The sequence below is a fragment of the Aquarana catesbeiana genome, linkage group LG01 (assembly GCF_042186555.1).
Source record: "Aquarana catesbeiana isolate 2022-GZ linkage group LG01, ASM4218655v1, whole genome shotgun sequence".
Taxonomy (NCBI): Eukaryota; Metazoa; Chordata; class Amphibia; order Anura; family Ranidae; genus Aquarana; species Aquarana catesbeiana.
This window is the reverse complement of record NC_133324.1, coordinates 505944292-505961220: the sequence shown is the minus strand read 5'-3', so window position 1 is coordinate 505961220 and position 16929 is coordinate 505944292. Positions and strand designations below refer to the sequence as shown.

Here is a 16929-nt window from a genome sequence, read left to right as displayed (position 1 = left end):
CATTAGGTCACCTATGTGTCCTTGAGACTTGAACTTGGTGCTGTCTGTGTTACAGAAACAACCATTTGAACCTATTAAAGCGGAGGTTCGCTAAAAAAAAATATTAAAAGCCAGCAGCTACAAATACTGCAGCTGCTGACTTTTAATTAATGGACACTTACCTGTCCAGGGGGCCCGCGATGTCGGCAGCCGAAGCCGATCCGTCCTTCGGCTCTCGGCTGCTGCCGCCACCATCCTCGGTAAGGGAATATGGAAGTGAAGCCGTGCGGCTTCACTTCCTGGTTCCCTACTGCGCTTGCGCGAGTCGCACTGCGCGTCCTCTCTGGTCCCTTCTGTGTCTCACAGAACACAGCGGTGGAGGAGAGCGTAGGCGCCGGAAGTGGCGTAGGTCACCGCAAGCTCTGCGGTGATCTATGCCAGGAAGTGGGAGCAAATACCTGTATTAGACAGGTATCTGCTCCCTCCTCCCCCCTGAAAGGTGCCAAATGTGACACCGGAGGGGGAGGACTCCAAAAAGTGAAAGTTCCATTTTTAGGTGGAACTCCACTTTAAGGAAATTCCATTAGACTTGTTGTCACGCAAGCTAGCCTTCCTGATGGCTTTCACCTAGGCTAAAAGGATGTCAGAGTTGTTGGCCCTTTCATGCAGGGAACCGTACTTGATCCTTCACCATGACAGTCGTGTTACAACCTATTCAATCATTTTTGCCAAAGGTGGTGTCAGCCTTTAATTTAAATCAGGATATTATTTTGCCTTCTTTTTTCTCTCAGCCTCATTCGACGGAAGAGACGACTGCATTCTTTGGACGTTGTCCGGGCAGTCAAGGTTTATCTGTCTAGATCTGCAGAGATCTGAGGATCAGACTTTTTTTTTTTTTTTTTTCGGTTTTACCAGAAGGACCCAAGAAGGGGCAGGCAAATTGGGTCCATCAATTGGTCATTCAGGCCTATGGTCTGAAACATAAAGCTCCTCCCTTTAGGGTGAGAGCTCATTCTACCAAGGGTGTAGGAACCTCCTGGGATTTTCACCATCAGGTATCTGTGGCTCAGATTTGTAAGGCTGCTACCTGGTCTTCAGTGCATACATTCACAAAATTTTATCAAGTGGATGTTCGAGCAGCCGAGAATTCGGCTTTCAGCCGCAGTGTACTGCGTGCTGCTGTATAGGTTCTGATGGCTATTGTTTGGCAGGGTGTCTCCCTCCCCTCAAGGCTATTGCTTTGGGACGTCCCAGCAGGTAATGAACTCTGTGTCCCATGATGTATGAAAAAGAAAATAGGATTTTTTGTCATACTTGCCTGTAAAATCCTTTTCCTTGAGTACATCATGGGACACAGATCCCTCCCCTCCTTCTTTTTTTTTTTTTTTTTGTGCTTGCTACAACTAAAATACTTCCTGTATGTGAGGGGTTATATAGGGGATTACTTCCTGTCTGAAGACCTTTGGTCTACCAGTGTCCACCTAATGATGGAGTATAACCCAGCAGGTAATGAATATTAGCCTGACTCTGTGTCCCATGATGTACTTGAATAAAAGGATTTTACCGGCACGTATGACGTAAAAATCCTTTTTTTTTTTTTTTTTTTTTTTTTTTAATTTTGTGTAAAAATGCATTTACACTTGGTTAACAAATGTGGCCAAAGAAAAATTTGACAGTGTCTCTTTACTGCACTTCTTCTATAAGTTTTTATCTTCCCAAAGAAAAATTTCCCACCCTTCACAATCACACCTTATGCATGTCATCCGTTTTTAGCAGCATCTTTTCTTTGTAAGCAACTATTTACAAGAAGGAAGCACAGCAGGGGCAAAACTAGAGCCCAAATATCCGATAAGCACCTTGCTCATTTGTGAGGCTGTTGGAACTGGTCTAAGTGGTGAGTTAAAACCAGAGGGGGGACCTTGAGTGGAGAGTGAACAAGTCTTGCTTTTTGATTGCTGGGTTGCATTTTTTGGGGCTTTTCCTTTTTAGCTTTTTGGAGCAAGTACTAAGAAGGGCAACAAAGCTAATAAAGGGGCTGAAGGATATTAGTTATGAGGAAAGGTTGCGAGCACTGAACTTATTCTCTCTGGAGAAGACACGCTTGAGAGGGGGTATGTTTTCAATATACAAATACCGTACCCTACAATAGACCCTACAATAGAAATAAAACTTTTTCGCAGAAGAGAGTTTAACAAGACTCGTGGCCACTCATTAAAATTAGAAGAAAAGAGGTTTAACCTTAAACTACGCAGAGGGTTCTTTACTGTAAGAGCGGCAAGGATGTGGAATTCCCTCCCACAGGCGGTGGTCTCAGCGGGGAGCATCGATAGCTTCAAGAAACTATAAGATAAGCACCTGAATGACCGCAACATACAGGGATATACAATGTAATACTGACACATAATCACACACATAGGTTGGACTTGATGGACTTGTGTCTTTTTTCAACCTCACCTACTGTGTAACTATATAAGAAATCATTGAGAATGGCTAACTACATTCATCAAACCAGATATTGATGGTTTACCAAAAACTGTGTCAAATATCGCACCAGTTTTGTGTCACCCTCTTACTTTTATGATAAAAAATATCACAAAAAAAAGAAGTTTTATTACTCAGGCATATCTATATCGGTGAGCTTTAGAGCATAAAAGGAATCAAAGTGGAGTTACTCTTTTTTAACTTAACTACGACATCTTGGCCTGCCTTTCCTCGCCATATGGGAGCAAAACATCAACTTGGCCACCCACCTCAGCAGATTTTCTGCTTCCAACCCTATCCGATCTGATATCACTACTCTGTCCATATTTTACCAGTAAGTGCAGAATCAGTGGGAGCCCTGAGCGTGTTACTTGCCACTGTCGCCTGCCACCAGATGTGGAATGTCACTTGCCATGTTGCCTGTCACCAGATGCGGAATGTCACTTGCCACGCTGCCTGTCACCAGATACAGAATGTTACTTGCCATGTCACCTGCCACGTTGCCTGTCACCAGATGCGGAATGTCACCTGCCACGCCACCTGCCATGTTTGCCTGTCACCAGATGCGGAATGTCACTTGCCACGCCACCTGCCATGTTGCCTGTCACCAGATGCGGAATGTCACTTGCCACGTCAATGAAAGCAGGAGAGCAGTGATGCAGGGCGGGCAGTGAGAGATGTCCTCTCTCTGCTCCCTGCCGCACCTCCTGAGGCTGACAGGACACCAACTGTGAGGGCGGAAGATTCAGGAGCAGAAAGAGATGATGTAATCTCTGCTTGCCCACTTTCTTCTTCCATCCACCGCTCTCATATGCCGGCCGCTTGGCTGTCTTATGCCGCCCGCCCGGCTATCTTATGCCGGCCGCCAGGCTCTTTCATGCCCGTCCACCCAGGTGTCTCATGCTGGCCGCCCGCACCCGCGGCCCAGCAGCAGAAAGGCCACGGTTCCGTAGTGGGCCGTGGCCCGGGGATTAACGGCCCCTGGTTTAAAATTATATATAAATGTAACAGTTTCCAGGAATCAAAATGTGACAAGTCTAATGTATGGTCACATTCTTGCTAACAACTGGAATTCATGTCTTTGAGCCATCTGACAAATTCAAACCTGCCCTAGAAGTTTGGTAGAAGTAGCAAAATGGCTTTAGTTTTTAGTACAAACATGAGTTGGGTTTTTTAGATGAATTTTAATAAACTCCACAACTCAGCTGCTATTTATACGATAATGTGTGTGGTGTTAGCTTTGTCCATATTATTTTACATATTTGTGCTTCGTCTACACAGGGCAAAATAATATGTAGTCACCGGTGTTTGCTTGCAGTTTATTACTGTATGTTATCTAATCAGAAAAGTTTGAAGTCTGAAAGGTTGTGCAACTTGCAGTCTGACAGAACCCAGAAGCCAAGGAAATGGAGACGTGATTCTGTTAAAATATGTTGACCTTTTGCGCTGGGCCTCCATAGTCTGCTGTTTACTTAAAAGAATCAATCTGTTCCAAACTTCATATTAAAGGGGTTGTAAAACATTTTGGGGTACAGCTCCCCCCCCTATTTTCTTACCTGAACCCGATCATTACGGGGCCTCTCCAGCCTCTCTCAGGTCCTCATTGGATAGATTGATAGCAGCAGGTGTCATTGGCTCCCGCTGCTGTCAATCAAAGCCAGTGACACGGGGGCAGGGCCGAGTCCTGCTGTCTGTGTCAAAGGACGCAGCAGCAGTAGGACTCAGGAGTGCGCCCGCACAAGTGCCCCCATGGAAAGCAGCTCTCCGTGGGAGCACTCGAGAAGAGAAGGAGCCAGGAGTGCTGCCTGGGGATCCCAGAAGAGGAGGATCGGGGCTGCTCTGTGCAAAACCCTTGCACAGAGGAGGCAAGTATAACATGTTTGTTATTTATAAAAAAAAAACAAAAAACAAAGCTTTACAATCACTTTAAGTTGTCTATCTTTGAAATAATCTAGTAACGCTTTTTTGCCAGCTCTGTTAACACCTCCAATATCTTATTCCTTTGCTCGTGGAATAATCTGGTAGCTCCGGACATAGAATACGCCAGTACTCTCCCTTTTTGCTCTTGGTTGCGAGGCCCAAGCACTTTACCGTGGATTTGAACCTAAAAAGTGAAGATTCACTTTATTGTAGGGAACGCTAATACAGTGAGGGTAAAAAATTTTTTGATCCCTGCTGATTTTGTACATTTGCCCACTGACAAAGAAATGATCAGTCTATAATGGTAGGGTTATTTTAACAGCGAGAGGCAGAATAACAACAAAAATATGAAGAAAAATTATTTTCAAAAAAGTTATAAATTGATTTGCATTTTAATGAGTGAAATAAGTATTTGATCCCCTATCAATCAGCAAGATTTCTGGCTCCCGAGTTTCTCCTATACAGGTAACGAGCTGAGATTAGGAGCACTCTCTTAAAGAGAGCGCTCCTAATCTCAGCTTGTTACCTGTATAAAAGACATCTGTCCACAGAAGCAATCAGATTCCAATCTCTCCACCATGGTCAAGACAAAACAGCTGTCCAAGGATGTCAAGGACAAGATTGTAGACCTACACAAGGCTGGAATGGACTAAAAGGCCATCGCCAAGCAGCTTGGTGAGAGGGTGATCAGTTGGTGCGATTTATTTGCAAATGGAAGAAACATAAAATAACTGTCAACTTCCTTGTTCTGGGGCTCCATGCAAGATCTCACCTCAAGGATTTTCAATTTTGATGAGAATGGTGAGGAAATAGCCCAGAACTACACCGGAGAATCTTGTCAATGATCTCAAGGCAGCTGGGGCCATAATCACCAAGAAACCAATTGGTTTCCTTCCTGTGTATGACCTCAATAACAAAAGGATTATTTAACTGCCAAAAGTTTTATAGTACACTAAACCGACTGCTGTAAATCTGTCATGCAAACTTTTTTTTTTGCATTACTTCTTTTTAAAAGCCAGTATAACTCAAAAGCAGTGCTGATTGGAAGCACTTGCAGGTTTAACCAATCATTTTCTGCATTTCAATTATTCAGCGTTTGAGAGGGGTTTGCCTTGTGTCCCTCTTTCCCATCTCAGAAGATTGGGGGGGGGTTTGTATGCTGCAGTGTGAAATCGAATGCCTAGTACACACAGGCTGCATGTCAGGAGAAATCAGCTGGCTCAATAAAAACCGGCCGACATTTGGCCCATTTGTATGTCAGCCGGTCCGACAGAAGCAGACTGACATGAACATGTTTTGGCCAGCTTCTGTCGGAAGAGCATGCTGGAAAACCATCAGCCAACCGTCTCCGCGTCAGCGTGCTCAGCCAATGGCCAATGTCCCCCTGTCAGAAAACAATAGTTCAGTAGGGGAGATCACTGTACTAACGTCGGACTGTTAGTGCAGCGGCTCAACCGGCATGGTCAGTTTTTGAGTATACAAGCCTCTAGCCTCTGTTAGTTTACTTGCATCAAATGGATTAGAGGTTCATTTTTAATTTAAATAGGATTAAAAAACAAGGCCGACCACAGAGAAGAACACTTTCTGCTGGGTACTGTATTACTCTGGCCCATGGGAGAAGGAGGGCGAACCGTGGCTGCTCTCCTTTGTTTATCTTGTATCATGCCATCCCTGACATTTGCAACCTATGACACTTATTGAGGCAATCCCTCCATGGGCTACTGGTCTGGTGCCAGCTCAAATGAGTTGTGTATATGCCATTCTTTGTTTGGTTTTGCTCATGTTTTTGCTTCTTTTTATATGCATATTTACGCCAGTGCTGTATACTCTGGCCTTTTTCGGCTTATTGAATTCTTCTTCTTTCTTGTACTAAAATTGGCTCTTTTGTATTCTGAACACCATAAATAAAGAATGAAGGCATTTTTAGTGAAAGCTGCAGTAGAGTATGGCAATAGTGATTTGTAAGGGTTCTCCTCTTTTTCCTTTTTTTTTTTTTTTTTTTTTTGGTTTTCTTTTTAATACCAAACTAGCTCAATGCAATGGTTTTGCACAGAGCGGCCCCTATTCTCCCCTTCTGGGTTCCCCTGCCAGTGCTCTGGGCTCCTCTTTCTCGGTATGCCATCATAGGAAGCCCGGTTCCTATGGTGGCAAACGTGTGGACTCGATCCTGAACAGCGCCGTGTGTGTCTGTTGACACACAGTGTGGCTCGGCAATGCATCCTCATCACTAGATTTGATGAACCGCAGCAGGAGCTAATAATTCCGGCTGCTCTCACTGAGTTCAGTGGGAGGGGTGAGTGAGAGCAGCTTTGGATCAAGAGTGGGCTCAGTTAAGTATTTACCCTATTTTTACCCTATTGCAGAGAATGCATTAAGGTTAAAAAAACTGAAGCCTATGCATGCATACAAGTAAAATTTCAGGTATCCCCTGAACAGGACAACAGGAAATTAATTTTGATGTGAGATACTCTAAGGCAAGGGTAGGCAACCTTTTGAGCACAGTGTGCTGAAAAATGTTTTCAAAGAAATTGAGCGTGCCGATTTTATAGCAAAAAAATGTCAACTTCACGCTCTCAATCACAAAAAGGATTTTTTTATAAAGTAAATGCTGTAAACTACTCGAGTAGGAGTGAGAAATTTTAACATCCTGCACTCACACCTCAGATCAGCCCCAATTCATGCATCTTCACACCTCAGATCACTGTCCCCCTGCACATCTGCCCCACCTCTGTACCCCCCTGCACATCTACCCCTGCGCACCTTCCGTACCCCCATGCTCGTCTTGTCTAACCGCTGAATCATCTTATCATCTGTCCTAACACTGAACTTATCTGCTCATCTGCCCCACCACTGTAACCCCCTTTCTCATCTATCCCACCTCTCTTTCCCCTGCTCTTCTGCCCCACCACTGCAACCCCCTGCTCATGTGTTTCACCGATGTACCTCCTTTCTCCTCTGCACATCTGCACCACCTCTGTACCCCCCTGCGTCTCTGCCCCACCGCTGTAACCCCCTGCTCATTTGTCCCACCAGTGTACCTCCCTTTCTCTTCTGCCCACCACTGTACTCCCCTGTACATCTACCCCACCTCTGTACCCCCTGCTCTTCTATCCAACTACTGTAACCCCCCGCTTATCTGTTTTACTAATGCACCTCCTTTCACTTTTGCCCCACCGCTGTACCCCCCTGCTCTACTGTCCAACCGCTGAACCCCCTTCTCATCTGCCCCAACACTGAACCCCACCACTGTAACCCCCTTCTCATCTGGCCCAACAGTGAACCCCCCCCCCCCCACGGCTCATCTGTCCTACCACTGTAACCCCCTGCTCATCCCTCCCGCTACTGTACCTCCTACACATCTGCCCCACCACTGTACCCCCTTGCTCTTCTATCCCACCACTGTAACCCCAATGCTCATCTGCCCCATCAATGTACCCCTTTTCTCATCTGCCCCACCATTGTACCTCTCTGCACATCTGCTCCACCGCCATATCCCAATGCTCTTCTGTCTCACTAATGAATCGCCTTCTCATCTGTCCTAACACTAAACCCATCTGCTCATCTGCCCCACCACTGTAACCTGCTTCTCATCTGCCCCACCATTGTACCTCCTGCACATCTGTCTCACCTCTGTACCCACCTGCTCTCCTGCCCCACCACTGTAACCCCCTGCTCATCTGTCCCAACACGGAACCCCCCCTGCTCTTCTGTCCCACTGCTGAACCCCTTCTCATCTCTTCCACCACTGTACCTCCCTGCACATCTGCCCCAACGCTGCTCTTCTGTCGCACCTCTGAACCCCTCCTGCTAATTTTCCCCACTGTTGTACCCTCTTCTCATCTATGATGTGTAGAGTGGGGAAAGGAAGCAGAGATGAGACACATCTACCTGTCCTGGCACACTCATCCTGCTGATCCACCTCTCGCATCCAGACCAGGTGCTTGTATGTGATGTATGTGATGTCACATACAAGCATCTGGAATGGATGCGCAGTGATGAGCTCAGGTCAGGGGTATTTTCTGAAAGCAGTGGTCCTGTGTGCAGAATCATATGTTGGGCCCCCGCAGCTGAGAAAAAGTGTGGCACTCTGCACCGCAGCAAAAGTTGGGTGCGATTTTTTTCATTGTGTTGAATACTGCCTCTGGCTTAAAGGGACACAGAGTGCAAGGGGTTCAGTAGTAAGTGATGCAAAAGTTCAGGAATAATTTCAACTCTTCTAAGATGCTTCTTCAGTGCATTGTCATTTACCCGTTCATACATACAAGATGTATTTGCCGAACGTGGACCATTTACTTGTATGTGGCTCCCTCGGCATGACAAATCGGCCAAAATGTTACACCCAGCATATTTTCAGCCTCTCGCTATCCGTGAGAATCAGGTCAAAGTATAGAATTCTTTTACGTAATTTATAATCAAAGTAAAAGATTTTTTTATCTAGTCCTAGAGACCTAGACTATAGGCAAAGTAAAAGAATGTCAGATTTCCATTCTTCAATGGAACAGTATCAGTATCCTCAACAGGGTGATTATTTTTTATTTTATTTTATTTTTTTTCCACCCTGTACAGGTATTTTGGGCTTGGTAATTTTATCACAGCCATATCATCTAAGGAAATTCTTAAAACCTGATTGGTTTGGGTTACATGAAGACTGTGGCTGAGAAACACTGATCTACACTATTTATTACTCAATACTGAACAACTCCCAGCTTGAATTTCAGCATAAAGACTTTAAGGATTTGTTACTGATCTACATAAAGCAGTCTATAATTTTGCAGTAGAAAATCTACATATTTTTTTAATTATTAACCCCTAGGGGCTTGAGTCTTGTACACCATAAAAAAACGTATTTCTGCACCTGAAAGTCGCAGGTGTTTGAGTAAAAATCAAATCACTGACAGTCTGTGGTTGTATGCTGGTAACTGCACATCCGAGAATTTGCATATATACAGGCGGTCCCCGGGTTACAAACCAGATAGGGTATGTAGGTTTGTTCTTAAGTTGAATTTGTTTGTAAGTCAGAACAGGTACATTTAAGTTTAGCTCCAGCCAAAAAAACTATTTCACCTCAAGTTTCTGTCCCAATGACAATTGGATTTTGAAAATTTTGGGTTGTTGTGGAAACAAGCCTTGGTGATAAAGCATCACTGGAGGTATCTTTTTCCCATGATAACTCTTAGAGCCCTTGCACACTGGGGCGGGGGGCGGCGTCGGCGGTAAAACGCCGCTATTATTAGCGGCGTTTTACCGTCGGTATGCGGCCGCTAGCGGGGCGGTTTTACACCCCGCTAGCGGCCGAGAAAGGGTTAAATACCACCGCAAAGCGCCTCTGCAGAGGCGCATTGCCGGCGGTATAGCCACGCCGTCCCATTGATTTCAATGGGCAGGAGCGGTAAAGGAGCGGTATACACACCGCTCCTTCACCGCTCCGAAGATGCTGCTGGCAGGACTTTTTGTACCGTCCTGCCAGCGCATCGCTCCAGTGTGCAAGCCCTCGGGGCTTTCACACTGGGATGACAGCAGCGGCACTTTCGGGGCGGTTTGCAGGCGCTATTATTAGCGCAATAGCGCCTGCAAACCGCCCCAGTGTGCAAGGGCTCTTACTGGAGTGAATTTCCCTTCCTAGGGGTAGATTTCCTCTCACTTCCTGTTGTCTCCCTCCTTTTGTAAGTAGGAGTCGTTTGTAAGTTGGATGTTTGTAACTAGGGGACCACCTGTACAGTGATGGATGTGCACCTTGGCTTGTGTTCGCAGCATTTACCCATCCCTGGACACATGCAAATGCTCAAGTTTGTGTTTTTACCAGTGTACAGCCGTAGCCTGTCAATTATTTGTACAGGCAGCTGTACGCAAACACCTGTACTCCCGGGTGCAGTAACTTTGAGGGTGTATAGTACTCTTCACATGAATGAGCCCTAAGTATGCAATAGTGCAACTATTATTTAAATAGCATATCTAAAAACAGAAAAAACACAAGTCAAGTGACACGTACACAGATGGATGCCATTTCACTGATCATTCTGAAGCTTTTGCACCCTGGGGTGCTTTGGCAAAATGCCTAAAAACTGCCCATAAATTGTATACAAACCAGTGGGTGGATGAAGCCTGCCTTTTTAATTACACAAAGCCACAAGTTTTCATTGTCCACCATTACAACCTTCCAGCCGCCGGTGCCCTAACACCTTCTTTGACCCTCTCCGTCAGCAGTGGGGTCATTTAGCTGAGTGAAGAAGAGAAACTGAGGAACAGTATGAGCGTACGAAAGTATTTGCTTTTAGAAGAATAAATCCTCTCTAACGTTGGCCGTCTTATATGTGTGTGGATGTTGCTGTGTTATGTATATCTATTTGTTTAGTAAACTGCAGAGTGCATGAGCATCATGGAAATGTAGTTCCAAAACATCCGGGGTGCCAAGGTTCGCCATCACTGGTTTAGGTTTTTTACATAATTGTACAGAATTTTAAAGGACGCCACAACTGAAAAATGTTGAGAATCACTGAGCCGACAGGCCTGCAGCCAGCAAAAGTGTAAAAAGTGTGTACTGTGCCTACTTCAGGTCAGGAATTCTTGGCGAAGTCCAGATATGCCTGACCACTTCAGAGCCTACAACTTTAAAAACCAAGTCGGCAATGGCAGTTTCTGTATTTCTACCCTTACAGATTCCCTTTTTATTGTAGTCAACCTCCAATTTCCATTAAAGATTTTTTTTGGGAGTACGATTACCATACTTTATTTGTTTTGCATTCTCCTAATGATTTTTTCCCCTGAATATCTAATCTAAAATCTAAACTCACTTTTATATGCTTATGTAGCATACTTTTATTTATGAATCACTTTTTAAAGGGTCCACTCAGAAATATTTTCATTCTATATGGAACCTGGTGCTTTGTTGGCTTATTATATCCTTATATAAGCTCTGTTACTGCCTACCTTAGTGTTTTGAGTGTCCCCATGTATACTGGAAATCCCCCCTCCCTCCCCCCCCTGCTCATATTGCATTCCCTGTTATATAAAATGAGTTGCAAATCTAGCATGGATTGATGAATCGTCTCACAATGGCTGTGGTGGAACCCAATGGGCTCAAATACTGGAGTCCCATAGAGATATAAATATTAATGGTTCTAAAGCTAAAACATGTTTACCTTAATGCATTCCCTGCGTTAACCACTTGCCGACCGTATCACTTAAATCTAAGGCGGCTCTTCTGCGCTGGATCTTGTGCCTGGTACTTGATCCAGCACTTCCGGGTTGGGGGTGGCAGCCCGTTCCCACTGTGATTTATACACAGCGGGAGCTAAACGCTGGGTAAATAAACAGTCGCGCTAATTGTTGCAATCCATATTCGAAATCAAAAATATATAAACTGTGCCATCAACATTAATTCATTTTCTTCCTTTAAAGTGTGCAGTGAACTAATTAATCTGCTTGTGAAATGTGAAAAACATAAATTTCAGTGACACATTCCTTTTAAACCTCCGTTTTAATGTGTGATTTTATCTATGTAATTTTGGATCAAAGTCCACTATATCTTCTGTGCAAAATGATACTGTGGTAATCTTCTCATCCATAAAATAAAACTTGCTCCCCAATGTTCCCCCCTTGGGTTTTGTGCTCCCCTCAATTGATGTGACCTCATAACTAAGTTTGGTCAGAAAAAGCGATTTAGTCTCCCAGGACTAATGAGATGTCTTTTTTTTTTTTTCTCCTTCCAGTTTCTCTGTATGTGTCTCCAAATGGCAGTGATTAACCGATGCATGCAAAAGATAAGAGTGCTTAAACTGTTTTAAAACTTTGAACTTCATTATAATAAATATATTGCACTCACATGCACGTGCTCCAGTGCACCATGTACAGTGTTATTTAAATCCACAACTCTGTGACAGCAGCCCCGTGCCTTGCTAATGGGTATCTCAGCGTCTTGTTCCAACGTATGCTCCTCCCTAAACGCCGGGTACCGCGGACTCTGTGTCTGCCGGCACCCAGGGATCGTTCTCTACACCTATGTAAACAAGGAAGACTGGCGTTCTGTCAGTAGGTAAGGCATTGGTCATGTGTTCCTGCAAAGCAGGGACACGGATCTTTGCTTTCCCCTAGTACAAGAACCTCCCCCACAGTTTAGTAAAACACTGGCTAGGCACACATTTAACCCTTTGATCGCCCCTGATGTTAACCCCTTCCCAGCCAGTGTCATTAGTACAGTGATGGTGCATATTTTTAGCACTGATCACTGTATTAGTGTCACTGGTCCCCAAAAAGTGTCAGTGTCCGATTTGTCCGCTGCAATATTGCTGTCCCACTATAAGTCGCTGATCGCCACCAATACTAGTAAAAAAAATTGAAATCTATCATTTAAAAATATTTACTGAATGAGAACTTGGTGCACCTCGCAGGGTCTAATAAATATACATACCAAATAGGCTTAAAAAAATAAACAAATCTTTAATTTCCACATACACTTAGTTAGCTTTTAAAAAAAAGTTGAATACAACTGGTTGAAACCACAGTTACTGTAAGTCTATGCAGGATGTGCTGGTCCTGGCTGGAGAATTGAGAAAACTTTGTGTTTTTTTTTAAAGCTTACAATTTTGTATATGGAAATTAAAGATTTGTTTATTTTTTAAGCCTAATTGGTATGTGAATTTATTAGACCCTGCAAGGTACTTGTAAAGTCCCACCTCATTTTTGTTCTCATTCAGTAAATGTTTTATATGGAATGTAGGGTCATAATTGCCTCACAATTCATCTCTCATACTCTTAACATATACAGTAAATAAAAATATTCCTAGGTTTGTAGACGCTATAACTTTTGCGCAAACCAATCAATATACACTTTTTTGTTTTTACCTAAAATACGTAGCAGAATACATATTGGCGTAACTTGATGAAGACATTTTTATTTTATTTTTTTTTTTTTATTGGATGTGTTTTATAGCAGAAAGTTTTATATATATATATATATATATATATATATATATATATATATATATATATATATATATATATATATATATATATATATATATATATATATATATATATATATATATATATAATGTATTTATATATTTTTTTTTTGTAGCACAAAAAATAAAAACCGCAGAGGTGATCAAATATCACCAAAAGAAAGCTCTATTGTGGGAACAAAAGGACATATTTGGGTACAGTGTCGCACGACTGCCCATTTGTCAGTTAAAGTAACGCAAAAAATGGCTTGGTCATGAAGGGGGGTAAATCTCCTGGAGGTCAAGTGGTTAAGGTAAAAGTTTTATAACTTGCAGTGCCCCCTCTAAACACCTGACTGCTGGATCGATTCAGCTCTGTGCCTGGCTGCATTGACTCTTTCACTCTGCAGCACCTATTAAACACTAAAATAGCTAAAATAAAATTTTTCATGGATCCACTCTTCATGTAAATATAGCTTTAAAAAAAACAGATTTAAAGCTAAAATTTACTAAAAACCACTTGATAAAATGTTTTTTAGCAGTGAAAGTGCATTCCACGTTAATAATTATGCTACCAAAATTAGTGTGTGCTGTACATTGCCTCTAGCATTGCTCCTGTTTCTTCTTGCAAGAGGCTGCCATTTTGATGAAGCCTAGAGTCCATGAGTGGCAGTAAATTGTTAGGCTGTCAGCAGATTTTAAACCATATTGGCACTTGTTTTTAATGTTTTACTGCAATGGGGACTTGCAGAAGGGGCCAGCATTAAGTGATCTAGCAGGACTTAATTTTCTGACTAAAGTTCCACTTTAATAAATATTGCAATGCATTTGTTGCGAAAAATAAGACTTTCTTTACATACCTTTTTTTATTTTTTACAGAGTCAGCATGAGGCGGTCTATTTTAACAGTGGAATGCTTACTACTGCTGTGCGTGGGGCTTGTTGGTCTCATGTTCATTATGCAAGAAAGTGAAGATGGAATAGAAGAAATTGTAGAACAGCCTGTCCTTGCTCCTCATGTTACTCATGGACCTGTTACACCCCAAAAAATTGAATGGGTCTCTCACTGTGTGGAGAACTCCTCAGTGCAAAGTATTGATGGATTTTCCAAACTACCTGGACACATTAAAGACTTCTTGAGATATAGACATTGCAGAAGCTTTCCACAGATCCTTAACGCACCACAGAAGTGTGATGGAAGAGCTGAATCTATGGGGGTATTTCTGCTTCTTGCCATAAAGTCTTCCCCTGGTAATTATGAAAGGAGAGCTATCATTCGCCAGACTTGGGGGGAGGAAAACAGCTATAATGGTGCCCATGTCAGAAGGGTTTTTCTCTCTGGAACGTCCCAAAATGAGAGGGAGAACAAACATTTGAGGCAACTTCTAAAAATTGAAAGCGAAACCTACGGTGATATTTTACAGTGGAACTTCCATGACACTTTTTTTAACCTGACATTGAAACAGTTCCTCTTCCATCAGTGGTTAGAGGATAATTGCCCAGGAGCTCATTTTATTTTTAATGGTGATGATGATGTATTTGTGAACACCTTCAATGCTGTCACCTATCTACGGGGACTGAAGGCAGATGATCACCTCTTTGTTGGACAGCTGATAGCCAATGTCGGACCTATTCGTGAATCTGGTAGCAAATATTATGTGCCCATACAGGTAACCAGTTCCAATTCCTACCCAATGTATTGTGGCGGTGGGGGAATTCTTCTATCCAGATTCACTGCTCATACCATTTACAATAAATCCTTGGAAATTTCCCTATTCCCTATTGATGATGTTTATCTTGGCATGTGTTTGGCAAAGGCTGGCTTAGTCCCAGCCTCTCACATGGGAATGAGGACAGTAGGAGTGCGTGTGCCATCTGACAAATTAGACTCTTTTAACCCATGCTATTATAGAGAACTTCTAATGGTACATCGTTTTGTGCCATATCAGATGCTGGTCATGTGGAAAGCTATACAAGATCCTCATCTCAACTGTGGACAGAAGCTCTCTCTATATATAGGCCAGTAACAGGGATGGACTTGGGAAGATTTTTAAGCCATATACCGTTTGACACTTCTAACAGACAGCCTTACCTAGAAGACCCGAAGAAAGGAAAATCTGTATTGCCCATGCAAACCGGAAACCAGAGTAGATATCTGAATCAAACTGTTCATTCTCTCATTTACACTATGAATGAGACTATGAATGAGACAAAATTTTCATTTCCTTTTGTTTTTAATTAAGAGCCATTGTGTTGCTTGGTTAAGCACCTGTCTTCAGACTAGTTTATGCTTCTTTTGTTAACTTATTCTCAATTTTGTATTAAAGTAATTTAACCATATGTTGTACATTCATCATATTGTTAGCTTATGTTATTGGAGATAATATTGAAGTATGCTTTTGGCATGGAACCTACCTACTATCAGCACAAAGGATCTTGAGGTAGGACAAGGAAAGTAAGCAGCAGTAAATGGTTAGTTAATTATTTTTTAAGATTAAATTTAGGGATTAGATTTGGTTTGATTCAGTGTTTTAGAGGTTGTTGAATCTAAATTTAAGTGTTAAGGTTACACATTTTTTTATTTTTTTTTTTTAATGTTAAGTGTTAGATACTTTTAGCGGTTAAATGTTTGGGAAAGGAGATAAAAGCTCACGTAGCAGTTAATTTTAGGCGAGGTTTAATGGCTCAGGATGTTTAGGGGTTAGACTAAGTATTCAGATATGGAAAGGTTATGAAAGATCTAAACTCTGAAAACTTTGCCTAAAAAATGAAGGGAGAGGGCAAAGGACTTGTCAACGATATTCAATGTGGTCTACCTGCAGCTAAGGGCCGCCAGCAAGGAGAATACTGAGAAGCACAATAATAACCCAATCACAACTCCTTAGACTTGCAGTCAGAGACAGCAGTGCCTTAAGCTGGCCATAGATGTGTCAGTTTTTTGTTTTTTTTTCCTTGAACCAGTAGGTTCAAGGGAAAAAAATGACCAGATTCCCCCCTTCCACACATTCAAGGTGGATGGGGGAATCCTCCCGCTGTGTCATTGTATTCTGACAGCAGGGAGACTTCAGAATACACTGGCTATAGAGGAAATTTTCCAGCAGGGGGGTTGTACAGAAGTCGATTGATAGAGAGAGTTTGAGGACTGCTTTAGCAGTATAGTTCTGACTAATGCCACAACTGGATTTAGTCATATACAGTATACAACCTTTTTTGCATTGATATGGTATCACAAGTATGCCAAAGTGATTTTGAGAACTGGTTTAAAAGTTTATTTTCACTTTTGCAGCCGAATTGGAATACCCACTTTATATTTGTTACATGTCCTCATTCACAAAACATAACTGAAAAAATCTAACATTTTTAAATATTATAAAATATATATTAAAAAAAAAAAAAGAAAAAATTGAAACATTGCAGCATATCTTTTTAGATGCTATGTTCTGAGCCCTCCAGCAAGGAAAACTGCTACTATAGTTCTGTTTGTTTGTGAGGTGGCTGGGCAGCTGTGTTTGCTATAATTAGGGCAAGCCATAGATCAGGGGTCTTCAAACTATGGCCCTCCAGTTGTTCAGGAACTACAATTCCCATCATGCCTAGTCATGTCTGTGAAT

General features: G+C 42.5%; 1 protein-coding gene across 2 annotated transcripts in view; it reads left to right on the top strand.

Moving 5' to 3' along the window:
• LOC141103564 (N-acetyllactosaminide beta-1,3-N-acetylglucosaminyltransferase 3-like) overlaps nt 1–15658 on the top strand; it is a 67725-nt gene extending 52067 nt beyond the window's left edge. For both annotated transcript variants that reach the window (XM_073593296.1, XM_073593304.1), the window contains one exon: nt 14199–15658. In XM_073593296.1, coding sequence (XP_073449397.1) covers nt 14199–15345 — 1147 coding nt within the window. In that variant the 3' untranslated portion in view covers nt 15346–15658. The remainder of the gene's footprint in view (nt 1–14198) is intronic.
• Nucleotides 15659–16929: the final 1271 nt, after the last annotated feature.